Below are 15,695 nucleotides of genomic sequence, written 5' to 3'. Positions count from 1 at the left end.
CAGTTGTAATCAAGGCTCCAGCACTGGGCAAGAGCTCTCCCAGCACTGTAAAAAAACCCACCTCCACAAGGAGCATAGCTCCCAGTGCTGGGACACTGCCACCCTTACTTTCGTACTGCTTTTTGTACTTTGTGCTGCTGGCGGGGTGCTGTCTTCAGAGCTGGGCACCTGGCCAACAGCCGCTGCTCTCTGGCCACCCAGCTCTGAAGGCAATACAGAAGCAAGGGTGGCAATACCGTGACCCCTCTAAAACAATCTTGTGACCCCCCTGCAACTCCCTTTTGGGTCAGGACCCCGAATTTAAGAAATGCTAGTCTCCCCCATGGAAGCTGTATAGTATAGGGTAAAAGCACACAAAAGACCAGATTGCACAGGGGGAGACTGGATTTCATGGTCCGTGATGCGTTTTTCATGGCTGTGAATTTGGTATGGCCCTAACTATCACCAAGATGTCCCAGTGCTTGGATGAGATTAACTAATGGATGAAGAACAGCTGGTTGAAGGTGAACCTGACCGAGACAGAAGTTATGCTGATGGACAGAGGAAAGCATTTAAGAGTTTGCAGCCATAGTGCAGTCTCCTTTGGTTGATGGCACACACCCACCATTGGCTGATTCAGTTAATAGTTTAGGAGTCAGCTTTGATTCCTCACTGATGCTAAGCTCTTGCGTAACAGCATTTGTGAATAATGCTTTCTACCATCTTTGGTTGGCAAGGAGACTCCATCTCATCCTGGAGGAAGACGAGCTGACCTCAATTATTATTGATGCCTTCATCACCTCTCAACTGAACTATGTTGTTGGCATAAACCCTTCAGTGCTTAGGAAACCGCAACTAGTACAGAATGCTGCAGCATATCTCCTCTGCAACACAGGCTACTGTGAGCACATCAAACCTGTTCTCCGCTTTCTACACTGACCTTCCATAGAATATTGAGTCAAGTTCAAGGTCTCAGTCCTTTTCTTCTTAGGTGTTCAATGGCCTGGGTCCAGGGTATCTAAAAGTTCACCTGAAGCCCCAGGATAAAGATCAGGGTCAACAACTTTGCTCATCTGGCAGAATGGTACTTTCCACAATAAGTGCAAATTTTATCTGTGCAGGAGACGCAGCTTCTTCAGGGGCCGCCTGAGACTGTGGAATGAACTGCCCCGGAACGAAGGACTATCACAAACCTCACCACTTTCCATTCCAAGAATAAGGTGCATTTTTGACCTACTATGATGGGGAGAGTGATATAAGTGTCTACATAGAATTGAACAGAATTCCTCCTAACAATACATCACTCCCCTCAAGATAAATGAGCACTTCACTCATAAAATAAAGCAAATAAATAAATAATGTAGTCAGCTAGTTTCTTGTGGGTGTTGTGGAAGAAGTGGTGTTCAGGAGGGAGTTCAGAGAGAAGAGGCTCTGCACACTAGTTCACAAAGGGTGTTCTGTGCATATGGGAGGTGCCATGGAAAAAGCACAGACACAGTTACGGAAAAAGTGGACAAACAGGGAATCAAGACTGATAACACTGGCAGAATGAACTTTGCCAACTGAGAGGGGTTAGGAGACAATGCTGTACACAACAAAATAAGTAGGTTATGTAGGAAGCTGATGGTGATCACAAGAAGCTTGAACCTGATGCAATGGAGAAGATTTAAAAAGCGGAAGATGTGGTCGGACCAAAAGAAAGGGAAATCACCTTATAGGCTGTAAAACATTTCATAAACACAGTTTTGCTTTTTTGTTTTAAATGGCAGTTCTTTTTTAACTTGTTTAACTTCTCCCGATATTCCCCCATCCCCAGAATATTGCAGGAAACTCTACTTCTATGCATTCATTTTTATTAGAATATCCCCCATAGAATGGCACAATAATGTAAGAGCATCATAGGATTTTCCCACCTTTTCCTAAAGCACCAGTAACCAGCCACTGCCAGAGGCAGAATATTGGACTAGGCAGAACAGATGGTCTGAGCTGGAGTGGCAATTCTTATGTTCTTTATAGTACAAAATAAACACAGTCCATATAACACTTGTAAAAAGGTAGCAAATCATTAAAACTGGTTCATTAAAATGTGAAACTGGTTACCAATGTAATTTTCATATTTATTTATAAAACATGCTTTCATTTCACATTAGAGTTGTATACACTGCTTTATTCATAAAGGATATTCATTTAGATATTCACAAATTGTGAAATAAATATATTTTTAAGCAGTTGATCTGATCTGTGACTATGAGTGATTTTATGCCATTACTACATGAACCCCAAACTTAATTGACTTTTTTATCACAGGCATATCAATATTTACTTCTTACCATTTCTACAGCAGAACCAGCGTTCCTGCTTTTCCAAATAGGCGTTTTCTGTAGAGAACTGTACTTTTCATTCCATGTGCTGGATAAACTTCCCTCTGTCATGAACAGTCACATACTATTAATGCATTCTTTTAATCTAACTATTGTCAAAATGGCAGCAGTATACTCTTAAACACTACCTTAATGTTTTTTTCCCCTTCACTGTTTGTAATGCCTTCTTAAATGGCAATGCAAATGGGTTTAAAATTCCATCATCTTCAGTCAATTATGCTGAACGCCTCCACTAACCAGGCTATAAGAGACATTCAGACCATTTCTTCCCACCACAAAGTTTGTCTCTCATGAAGTCTATCTAGCTTCAACTCCCTTGTGACACCCATCTAGATAGCTATGTTGCAGCTACCACAGAACCACACTGGAGTATAAAGCCAGTTTATATAGATTAGTCTTTTTTAAAATTACCTTTTAAAAGCTTACCAAGCTCTGAAAATTTTGGCTCAATAAGGGCACCAGTAACAGGAAGGAAAATGAACCAGGCCCTTCTGTCTCCCCACACACATTGTTGATCATACATCACTAGTAAAGGAGGAGTAGGATTCTGATTCATGCTTCTATCTTCTACCATGCTCCTTAGGGGGCCAAAAAATAATCTTCCAAATATTGGAAATTCTACCTATCCTACACCAGAAAACTGAGATCCAGGAGTGATACTCCTACACAGATGGTACCTTTACCAGAAAGATGCCTCTCCTTTGTATGTGACTATGTTTCCACTATTACCTTGTTTATGCTCATCAATTAGAACAGCATAAAGGCTCTTGGAATATAGTTTGTTAACTTTTGAAGCACCATTTAATATACTGTGGGCCTTATATAATGAATGGTGATGGCATTGTTTTATTACTTAAATTTCTATAGGACAGTTAGGTGCATTTATTTTTAAAGAAATATTTAGAATTCAGAGAACATTTCACATTTGATTATAACAATTTTAAGACAAATAAATATTTGGCCTGTAACTAATTGACATTTTCCCTTTAAAGTTAAGCTCTTCCAGAAGATATTTGACTATAGAATTTATTTCTTCCAAGGACAATATTCCAGCAAACATCTGGAATCCATTTTGAACATGTCAGTTTGAAATTAGTATGTTTAGGCATTCCATTTGCCAATAAAATAGCTTTAATCTATGCTGGGAATAAAATTGCTTTTAAACGGTTTAGAACTTTGTAGGCTATAAAAACAATTTGCCTAGCATGACTGTTACAAAATGTGCTCTAGAAAATGATTTTTGAATGGACATAAGCTGCACAATAAAACTGAGTGATCTAAATAGCCTGCACCAAAATTTAGACCGTTCAAAACTAGTTCAGTAAACAGGTTTTCTCCCCAGTGTAAATGGGGATCTTATAATACATAACAAAATTTCTGGCACTAGGCAGAGCAGAAGGATTCTAAATGTTGATGCAATATGCATGAATAGAATTTTTCTCCAGTGTTAAGACAATATAAGCAACAGCTCTGTTGCGTTGGCCCACTAGTTATTGGTAGAAGACAGTGAGATTACAAATTTCCTTTACAATATAAATTCCATCATAAGTAAAGGTCCCACTGGTAATCCTTCTATCTCACCCCCAAGAAAGGAAAAATTACCTCAAATTTCATGTCAGACCTGATGCCTAGGCAGTACTTAAAGTGGAAGCACCTATTTCAGAAATGGCACTCCAAAGGGTCTCATTTTCAAAAGCAGCATCCAAAGAAGCTGCAATATAAGTAGAGTTTGACTAGTGAGTACCAAACTACTCAGGCTACAGATATCTAAAATAAAACAATTATCAGCATATATTTTATAAAAACTATCTTCATAATTTTCCTTTGGAGAGGCTTTCTGAAATCAGAAACTCTAGTTATGATCTGAAGTCAATTTACATCTCTCATTTATACCACACATAAAGAATACATTGTATTTATTTCTTACCTTTCAAGCTCACAAGTGCTTTTGCTGAAGAACCTGCAATTTATTTAAAAAAAAAACAAAACCAAATTTTTCATAGTTGGTTCACAACTGGTGCAATAGCTACATATCAATTATATATTTTTCTTCAGAGGCAGGGAACTATTCTGAAATTAACCCCTTAACTACTGAGTGGGTGAATCCATTATACTCTCCACAACACAATGTGCAGTATTGTGTGAGGTGTGGCCCAGTAAGCACTGAAGACATATATTTAAATTTTAATTATGCCCTTTAGTTTTACATCCACAATGCTCCTTGAACCTAGAGCTATATAAATGAATGTAGCCAACTCTAGGCAAACTTTACTTCTGAAATACACATTTCTATGTGGATTCACATATTTGATACTGTTTTAATTAGGACATGTAAACATTATTTAAGTGTCACCATTTTGTGGTAGAATGTAGTCTACCAAGGTTCCACAATGAAATTTAAAAAAAAAAGGGGGGCGGAATTTCTTTTGCTTCTTCAATCTTGGGGTACAAGTGGGGGACAATGAGATGGAAGGTTGTCTCTGTGGTGCAATGCTCCCCCCACAGATATCCAGTAGATTCACAGATTTTAAAGCCCAGAAGGGACTTGAAGAGCACTTCTACAAATCACGTCACATGTCTCAAGTTAGGAACTCAAAAATATGAGGAACACTCAATTTGTGGCCAACTGTAAAAATTTGTTTCAAGGGACTTGCCCAAAATCACACAGGAATTCAGTGGCAGAGGCAGGGATAGAATTAAATTCTCAAGGATGGCTTCAACTGCCTTAACCACAAACTATCCTTTCTCTTTCTGAAATCCCATGCCTTATTAGCGACACACCTTCCAACTTCTTCAACAGATGAGGCAGAGGTTCTAAAGAAAACAGTCTCATTCGCTACACAAAACCCTGAAACACTGTTCATCCCAACTAAAAGAGGATGGGGTTGATGGAAAAAAAAAAGTGTAATATGTTCTTGTAATTAAAGATGGTATCTGCAACACTGGCAAACCAGGTGTCAGCTAGGTCAGAACCCCAGCCAATTCACTTGCGTGTTAGTATAGATCAAAGCATTAAATGAGTAAGTGTGTATTCAGATGTTTAAACTTCATGAAAACTAGTGGAATGTTACTTGTATTGTGTTCACTTATCTATATCTTATTATAATGGAATGGCAAACTTGTACATTGTGTATACACCCCTGTAACTAAATAACGCATCAAAAGAGAAAAATCTTTTGGAATGCAAATGAAGAACTTTAACATAAAAAGCTAATTTCAAAGCAAGTGGTCATTGTGTGTGATGACTTAGGACTCTAAGTGCATTCCTCATTCATTGTCGTCAAAGGAAAAGCCCATGTGGGTAATGACACTGCTTGGTTTCTGTGAGAAGCAGCTATAAATTGTATTCCTGGAAAGATCCTTTCTCTCTATTTGGATTCTTACAGGGCAGTGTACCAGACGCAAAGCAGAGATCCCCAGAGATAATCTGGGTACCCTGAAATCACTTTTGGGAAAATGGCATTTTATTACATTACTGCTACCATTTGGAAGTACAAACTGTGATTTACCTGTTAACATATTTTACATGCTTTAACCTCTCAATAACTCTCATTTCCTTTTCTTAGCTAATAAACCTATAGTTAGTTTACTATAGAATTGGCTGCCAGCAATTGTCTTTGATGTAAGAACTGGAGTACCAATTGATCTGGGGTAGGTGACTGATCCCTTGGGACTGGGAGCAATCTGATGTGATATGGTTTTTGGTTTATCACAAAGTCCAGTTTGCCTGGGTGGCAAGATAGACTGGAGAGTCTAGGGGACTGTCTGTGACTCCACAGTAAGATTGGTATACTGATCCAGGAGCGCACATTTGTTACTAGTTTGGTGAAATCTAATTACAGAAAATACTACCAGTTTTTTTGGGGGGCTCTGTCCTGTTTTTTGACAGTTTGCGTGAGGTAGGCACTCACAGTTATGAGCCACTCCAGAAAGTGTGACAGTATCATAGTGCATACATACAAAAGAACCAAATTAACGTTGCACCTATTGCTTGACTTTGCAACGTTAACATCATTTAAATGTAGGGGATTTTATAGGTAAATTTTCTACATTAAAAAAAAAAAAGAAAAAACAACAAAAATCCAGTAGTATTTCCATCATATCTAACTATACTGACCCCCACATGAGTCATCAACATGCTGGAGCCTTTAGTTTTCCACCATGCAGAGCAGTCACTAGAAGAGTCTGAGATACACATTTTGCCAGTGGATTTACAGCTATTTGCTGGCAACAGAGAAATGTTGGGGTTCAGGAATTCTAGATTCTGTTCCACGTTTTGGAAATGAGTAGTTTTTAGTGGTTACAAACCTTTCTGCTCTTGTTCCCCACAGCCTGTCCCCTTCCGCACCCCTCCTTTAGCATGTTCTCACCAGAGCCTATTTCTCTGCTTCTGTCTCCCATTCCCACCCCAACCTGTCCCTATTCCCCTTTCTCCTATCCCTGCTCCCATGCTGGCACCATGCCTCTGCCCCCTCTGCTCCCCCAATAAACTTTTCACGCTTCTTCAGTTGAATCTGCGTGTTCTCTTCTCTTCTATAGTGCCACAATACCAACAGGGGGAGCATGGCCAGCACAGGAGAGAGACTCCCTACTTTCAATTCTGGTACATGTTGCCACAGTGGCCTATAGCTGCCAGGAGCAGCAACTGTAGAAGTCCTGCTCAGCCCCAGGATTGAGCATGCTCAGTATAACTGGGACAAAGAGTGGTGAAACAGCATTCTCCAAACATTATACTATATTATGTAAGCATTTTGCTCTCAGACTCTAAGATGCCTATAATGATCATGTGCGATTTTCAGAGGCTATTAATTCAGCCAAATTTGGGTAGATTTTCATGAGGAAAGAAAAGTAATTTCTCATTCACCACTGTCATCTCCTTTCCAAATTTCTAGTCACTGCTCCAAAACATGGAAGTACTAGAGTTTCTCAGTGCAACTGTAAAAAGTATTTAAAAAAAAAAATACTGGCAAAATATCAATTTCCCCCTAACCTAGTTCTTGGAAATGACTGAACAGTTTTTGCTGAAACTTTCCCTCCAAAAATAAGCTTGAAGCAGACACTTGGTATTGGAAATTTTATCCAAATGGTTGAAGTCTGGCAAAGTTATAAGTAACTGAAGACAGGTTTTTATAAAATGGGAACTGTTAGGCAACCTTAACTACAGGCAGCATTGCCAGCTCTGCCTATTCTAGGAAGGTGAACTAAAAGCTCAGAGAAATGTAATGGTTGAAAAGCTCTCTCAATACAAGACCATTACTTTTTATTGTAGATATTTCCCCCCCCCCCCCATACCTTGAACATAGATAGGAGATGAAACATGGAGAATGTGTCTAAGAGCAATCTATAATAGAAGAGAGGTGTGAATCTCCATACTTTTTCAGTTCTTTATTTTGAAGTATATTCATAGTTTCATTCATATAGGTTACAGAGATGGATTCCAACAGGGAATGGGCAGCTCCAATGGAGGAATTTTATTTTAAGGTGGGCAAGACAGTTTGTCTTGTCCAAACTGGCCCTCTGTTAAATTAAAGAGCAACAAGTCACTAGAGTGGAAGGTCCAAGACACTAGCTGCCATACTGTAGCAGTCACGCAGAAAAGGTAGATGGGGCACTCCCATTTATCCTCTCTAACAACATGAGAACAAGGGAACAAACATTCAAAAAACTGAAAGAGAACAAATTTAAACCAGGTGAAATATTTGAATTAAAAAACATCAAGAAGCATAATTTATCTCTGGAACTCACTAACACAAGAAATCACTGAGATCAAGAGCTTGCAGGATTTCAAAAGGGATTAGGCGTTAATGTGGATGATGAGAAGTTACACCATATATAATATTTTTCAGTAGTGGATATGAATGCTCATACTTCGGGCCCTAAGCCAATCATCAGGTAGATTGATTTAAATCAGCAAACAAGAAATCTTGATATAATTCAAAATAATCAATTTTAATATTGTTTTGTATTTGTACTTTTTGGTATTTTCCTAAATATTTAAAATTTTCATCTAAATTTAGCAGCTTCCTTTTTTTTTGTTGTTGTTATCCAAGTGGTTATGCTATGTCTATATACATTTATTCAAGTAATTATATAGCTTAACATTTATTCAGAGTTTTAATTTACATTTTTTATTATGTACTTATTTACTAGGTGATAAAATCACTAATAAAAAATTAATGTCAAACTCTTGGATGAAAATTGCAAGTCAATTAATGCACAAAACAGTATTTTAAATTTGTTTTTTATTAGTTAAATAAAACTATCTTAAATATGCTGGATACATAAGAAAAAAAGGAAGTTTATCAAAACATGCTTTGCATTTAAAACTAACTGATGTATTAAACAATAGTGAATTGAAGTGATTGTTTCTGGTCACCATGTTCTTCACAATTTTAAAACTAGTAGATCTCATCCTCTCAACATTTAGCTTTTATTCATAGATTGGAATAAGTTTTCCTGCTAACAAGTTTTAACAAGTTTTCCTGCTTTTCCAACTCCCAAATGGTATCTTAACATTGAACAACAAATCACAGAACAGAATTAGCTGAATAAAATGAAAGGAAGAAAATATTCTCTCTTCATCTGCAGAAGAGGCTACTGCTGTTAAAAGCTGGTTGCATTTCAACACACTCTGGTTACAGGCACTTAGTCAGCGATTTCCATCAGTACAGCAGTTTGACTTTTTTGGCCTTAACATAGATTGTCATAAATTTCAAATTTAATTTTAAATAACTTTAAATTAAATACATTTTTCTTTTTAAAAATAAATGTAAAAAATCCAATTTTTAGTTTTTAAATCATCAGTTTTTATTCACTAAGCCAACTACTAACAGGGAAGTTAGAAAAAAAATTCCTCTGAGGACTATTCCCTAATGGCCACTATGAGGTTTCTTGCACTTTCCTCTGAAACATTTGGTACTGGCCACTATCGGAGACAGAATACTAGACGAGATGGATTATTAGTCTGATCCAGCATGGCAGTTCCTATATTCAGGATGGGGCTCATGGGCAGGTCCATTAGTACTGAAGTTAGTGATCTCAGATACCACATGCAGCACCAAGGTTCAGTTTCTAGGTCCAATCTTTTGCTCTCAGCCCAGGAAATCACTTAAGAAGGCTTACAATGAAGATGATCTGAAGCATCTCCTCTAGCTGATTTGTGAGCAACATTAATGAGCTCAGAAGGAAACTGCACCATCTTCTATGAAAGAAAGACAGATCTAATATGGGGTAGAGGTCTTTGAGATTCCAAGAGGCACACAAAGGACTTGCTTAAAACTACTTCTCCCCCATTCAAAAAGTACAGTTTTGATAGTGATTATCCTTCCCCTCCTTTTGACCTAAAACTGAACTAAGAAGGTTCATAAAGTGTAGCAAATGTGACTTAATACCAGTGATTGTGGAAGCTTTGACACAATTTTCTACATATACCCATGTAAAACAAACTAGTGCATTTGAAGTTTAAATTATGCCATTTTCACAACTGGTCTTACATGTTTATTTAAAATAAGAATACTGATGAGCCCTGGTTTAAAAATAGTTTTTGGGGACCCCCCCCCCCGCAGTGTTTTTTAACTCTGTATCATTTGTAATATCCAACTGAGACTTTGAAAATAAACTTTTTAATATCTACAGCTTTTGTTCTTCCTTGTTTAGCAAACCTAGATAACATGCGTACACAATCCAAAAGGGGGACTATATGATTCAGATGAGGGACAGAAGGATGCAAAGCCTTTCCCCCTCTAGGTTGCTAATCTGTCTGAATCCAGCCCTGACCAGCAGCGACTTTGAAACTGATTATATTACAACTTTCAAATAGGTTTGTAATCAATGTCATGGTTGCCTTTAGATGTTTTTTGTCCACATACAACATGGTAATACTCTAGGAGTAACCAGGATAGCTCTGAGAGTTTCATTCCTGCCAGTGGCCTCAGAGGTATCTCTTCCTGTAATTAAGTGGGCATGCTTTTTTCCCCACATCAGAGATGGGATCCCCTAATCACATCAGTGCAACTAGTTTGGCTTATCCTTTCTCCCTGTTCTCTGTGTAGGAGGATATACCAAAGTGCATTGTTCTATGTACTGTTGGTGTCACTCTGTTAGCATGTCATGTCCTCCAAGTCCTATGCCCTAGTGATGCAAGATGGGATAGCTGCCCAGATTTTCCCAGAATGCACGGATACAAAAACAGGCAGTGTGGCAGCTATGCACATGCAAACGGGGTTGATACAGTTGTCTTGTGAAAAGCAGTGTACAGTACATAAACAAAACTCAGCCATATGTGTTATAAGCTGATCAAAGAAAGAGTTAGAAAAACCTGGTTGTGCTTGTACTGTAGACAGAGGCAAAAGTTATTACAATTTGACGGCTGGAAAGTAACCTGTAGCTAGGTGGTGTCAGTTCAGTTATTACTGGTATATACTACTGATGGCCATTTCTTCAAACAATTATCACTGTCAATACTAATTATAACCACTTTTGGCTAGTCTCAGTAGAGATACCAAGCCTGAATAGACCTGGAAACTGAACTATGATCTCACCCAGAAGTGGTTGAGGAACATGGATGCTGTAATACTACTCCTGGTGGTATACCTATATGGAGGATGAATAAGACTGTCACACCACCATACCTAAAAAGCAATAAATTCATTGTGAAAAATACAGAAGCTGACAGTACACAACTTCCTTGCTTATGCATCGCGCTATAGAAATGCCATCAGAACTGTTCACAACTCTGAGAACAGCCTTTGTTACTTTGCGGCTGCTACTCAAAGTCAGAAGAGCAAGCAACAAGTGCATTAAAACAAGTTTTACGTAGACTTTTCAAATATAGTATCTTTTAAAATTATTTGACAGAGGTGTTGTCATAAATATAAAGGGAAGGCTAACCACCTTTAAATCCCTCCTGGCCAGAGGAAAAAACCCTTTCACCTGTAAAGGGTTAAGAAGCTGAAGACAACCTCGCTGGCACCTGACCAAAATGACCAATGAGGAGACAAGATACTTTCAAAGCTGGAGTGGTGGGGGGCGGAACAAAGGGTTCTCTCTGTCTGTCTGTTGCTTTTGCCGGGACCAGAGCAGGAATGCAGGTCAGAACTCCTGTAAAGGGCTAATAAGCAATCTAGTTAGATATGCATTAGATTCTGTTTTGTTTAAATGGCTGATAAAATAAGTTGTGCTGAACGGAATGTATATTCCTGTTTTTGTGTCTTTTTGTAACTTAAGGTTTTGCCTAGAGGGATTCTCTATGTTTTGAATCTGATTACCCTGTAAGGTATTTACCATCCTGATTTTACAGAGGTGATTCTTTTACTTTTTCTTCAATTAAAATTCTTCTTTCAAGAACCTGATTGCTTTTTCATTGTTCTTAAGTTCCATGGGTTTGCGTCTGTGTTCACCTATGCAAATTGGTGAGGATTTTTATGAAGCCTTCCCCAGGAAAGGGGGTGTAGGGTTTGGGAGGACTTTGGGGGCAAAGATGTATCCAAGCGGGCTTTTTCCCTGTTATATATTTGTTGGACGCTTGGTGGTGGCAGCAATAAAGTCCAGGGGCAAAAGGTAAAATAGTTTGTACCTTGGGGAAGTTTAAACCTAAGCTGGTAAAAATAAGCTTAGGGGGTTTTTCATGCAGGTCCCCACATCTGTACCCTAGAGTTCAGAGTGGGGAAGGAACCTTGACAGGTGTGGTGGATCAAATAAAAATATTTATGTAGAGTCTGGACATTCCCAATCATATTATAATCAATGTTTACATAGATCAAATTTTAATCAAATTAATCAATATATTAATAATAGCATGTAAGGGATTGTAAGTGTCTTCCTAAAAACTGTTTACTAAATGTATTTACAAGGACTGAAAGAAAACTACTTGGAACCGCACGCCAACATTGTCTTAAATATTCCTAAATAAACTACACAGTTTTAGAATATTGTAAAATTTTATTTATTTTTGTAGCACTTGTCCCCTTGGCAGTAAAGTCTCATACTTTCTGGTAGCATAAAATTGTTTTTTTTTCATGAACTGCCACAGTTTCCAGCCAAGAGACTGCAACACCAGCTTGAGGACCCCAGTTATAAAAGACATCCAATTCACTTAGCCGCAAGTATATGTATACAGTATTCTACAAATTAGACTGGCTAGCACTGGCAGCATAACACAAGAGGTGTAGCAATCATACTAAAGAGTACAGCTATTTTTAATCTTACTTCTCAAAAAAACCCAGAAATTGATGCCACTTTCAGAACTGCAAAATCATCAACCATTTACCTCAGAGTTCCAAATTTACCAGGATATAAAATAAAAACAAATGCATTCATTTAGTAAAATTAGCACAATAATTCCCTGGGTAGCAGCCATACTATGCGCACAACAGTGTTAAATATACAAATCCAATGACTGTTATGCCTGAAATACTTTTACTGCTACAGATCAGAAACTTCAGGGAAATATAATCAGGGCCCTTTGTATTCTGTGATTCTTCAGCTATAGGATCTGCCATTGACCCTACCTACCTCTTGTCACAGAAATGTGAGCCACATTCTCCATTTGCATTTAAAAAATGATTCTAACCCTCCCAGCTGTGAAGCCTTGAAAACATTAAATGAGTATAAACCGCTTCATTATTGTCTTCCTGAGTCTGCAGTCTGAACCAATGAATCAGAAGTGTGAATTTCCCTATATTAATTTCAATGGGATATTAAGTCTTAAACCTGAAGGTAATAGTTTAACTACTTCACCTATGATAATTCTAGCAGAAGCATACACCTAGTGTGTTCATCCTACAATTTCAAACTGCCTCCCCCCATCTCCAGATGTTAGGAGTCCCAAATGTTTCCTGCCCACTTATCCCAGCCCCGTGACAAATTCTAGAATGCAATTAGGCAATGTCAAGATAACAATCTTTGGCATATTAAAAACGGAAAAATGTCAGGATAGTGTATAATAAACTGAACGTATCAAATAAATAACAGGGTTATCAGCTGCATTCAATGCCACATTTAAATCGATTTAAAAAATTTCTACAAAAAAAATGAAGCTGCTGCACAATTTCCCATCTAGTGCAAAAACTGGTAATCATGAAATAGAATTTAGGTCCATCTTGCCATAGAGAACAAGGGGTTTAACTACAACCTATTTTATATAAAAATTCACAATGGTAAATTCTGAAAAAAGCTAACAAAATGTAATGTTCCTGAAAATCCACTTGGGTTAATGGGCTATGCAGAAGACGGAAAGCACGGGGGTCCTATATTCTACCTCTATCGGACACTGACTCGTGTAATCCTTTGCACTGTTATAGCAATTTACCAGAATATTTTGTAGGTACTGTTACTTCCATTTTACAGATTGAGAATCTGAAGCTCAGAAAGGTTAAGTGACAAACCCAAAGTTATACAGAAAATCAGTGTCAGAACCAGAACTCTTAAGTATGAGACTGGAGGTGAAGAAACAGATGTTAATTCACAAACAAAAACTGTGTTTAGTAACACTTAAAGTGACACCCCAGCAAACAAAATCCAAAGAACACAGAAAGAAGTGATTAAGAAAAAAGCTTCCTGCATTTCTTGCTATCTTCATATTGCCTACAACCCTGTCAATAACACATTCTAACACTCCATAAAGCTTTCACTTCCATCTTCAACAGATACTGAAAAGCAATACATATCCCAGCTTCAAACTTCCACTCTAACCCAAAACCTTAATCGTGACCTCAGCACTATTAATAATACCTAGCTCTTATATAAAGCATATTAACTTGACAAATACGTGGATTGTGCAACAGTCAGATGTGCCAGTCTAGTCACATAAAATACACACCAATGTGCCACACTGCCAATAAGATTTGTGCAAGTTTGATGAACTTGAGGTACATATTGTTTTTCAGTTTATGTTGGAGATGGAAGTGAAAGTCTTATGAAGTGCTAAAATGTGTTATTGACAGTGTTGTAGGCAATATAAAGGTGGCAAGGAATACAGAAGAATTTTCCCTTAATTTGTTATTTTCAAACTTTTAAGGTTTTGGATGGATGGTGTGTGTACCAATGCAACCTTAACTATCCACTAAAAGCAGTTTTCTGTTTTTTGTATTTTTTTTAACTCATCAGTGGATAGCTCCCAAGGGTCAGGGAGAAGGAGAACTGTGCCTGCCTGGGAATCAGAAGGAGAAACTGCACTGCACAACCCTTCGTAACTGTAATGACCCTTCTGAAGGGTGTAAGAGACTGTAACAAGCCTTAGAAAGTTCTGTATCTCTTATAATAATTTTATACCTGTTAAAAAGTAAGTAGGCCAAGAGCAACCCACCATATTTAGTAGTGGCTACAAAACCAAACAGCTAGAGAGAACCTCTATGAAGGAGTTTGTACCGCTGCCTACTCCTTGAAACATACTTCTTCTGCCTCTCATGGACTTCTGGAAATTAGATATATCCAGGAACTGCTGCAGCAGTAGGTCTGCCTATTGCGCTTTCCCCTCCCCTCGGTCTCCCATCCTTAACACTATAAAACATAATTCTCCATCTTCAAACCTGACAGTATGTGACAGCCACCACCTTGGCTGACACCAGAGATTAACCCAAGGTTTCCAGAGCTAAAAGCATGAGTTTTTACAGCTTGTGCTAAAGAGCCATGCTTTCAAGTTGGGAGCTGTCACAGGCTCTAACCCACTGGTTCTCAAACTTTTGTATTGGTGACCCCTTTCAAATAGCACACCTCTGAATGCGACCCCCCCTTTATAAATTAAAAACACTTTTTTATATATTTAACACCATTATAAATGCTAGATGCTAAGCGGGGTTTGGAGTGGAGGCTGACAGCTCGCAACCTCCCATGTAACCCTCTGTGAATCAGATACAAATGGGAGGTGTGTGTCTCTCTCATGCACATTCCAGAGAAAATAATAAAAAAAACAATGAAAAGTAAATAAAAAGATTTCTGGGTCATTCAAAAGTGTCTGGTGGTTTGGATTTGGCCCACAGCCCGCCTATTGACTACCCCTCGGTTAAATTAACAAAATATGTGACACGACTGAAATATGAAACATATTTTGGCAATTTACACTCTAATTTACAGATTATCCTAGTTCTTAAAGTGCAAAATCAGTTTTAAAGAGGTCTTCTTAATGTATGACTTATACACAACCATGCCATCCTCTCACATAGGCAAGCAGCAGGATTTGAATGCTGTGACCTTCAGATCCTCAGCTCAGAACTTTAATATTTCACGTACTGGAGTAATTACCAGCTGGCAGAGGAGTATGGTTTATATTGGTTAGAAATAGGATAAGCAAAGTTGGCAGTCAGTCAGTCAGAAAGGCAATGTGGTGTAGTAGATATG

General features: G+C 38.1%; 1 protein-coding gene across 3 annotated transcripts in view; it reads right to left on the bottom strand.

The window, feature by feature from the left end:
- Positions 1 to 15,695, bottom strand: part of LIN9 (lin-9 DREAM MuvB core complex component) — a 55,388-nt gene that overhangs the window by 37,445 nt on the left and 2,248 nt on the right. For 2 of the 3 annotated variants that reach the window (XM_073338700.1, XM_073338699.1), the window contains exons 2-3: positions 4,288 to 4,320; positions 2,310 to 2,404 (exon numbers count right to left, since the gene is read on the bottom strand). In XM_073338700.1, the coding sequence (XP_073194801.1) occupies positions 2,310 to 2,404; positions 4,288 to 4,320 (128 nt within the window). Of the gene's footprint in view, positions 1 to 2,309; positions 2,405 to 3,962; positions 4,072 to 4,287; positions 4,321 to 15,695 lie in introns of all 3 variants that reach the window. The other variant, XM_073338701.1, reaches the window with a different exon arrangement.

This window comes from Lepidochelys kempii, chromosome 3 (genome assembly GCF_965140265.1).
Source record: "Lepidochelys kempii isolate rLepKem1 chromosome 3, rLepKem1.hap2, whole genome shotgun sequence".
NCBI lineage: Eukaryota > Metazoa > Chordata > Testudines > Cheloniidae > Lepidochelys > Lepidochelys kempii.
The sequence above is the reverse complement of the archived record's forward strand: the minus strand, read 5'-3'. Positions and strand labels throughout refer to the sequence as shown.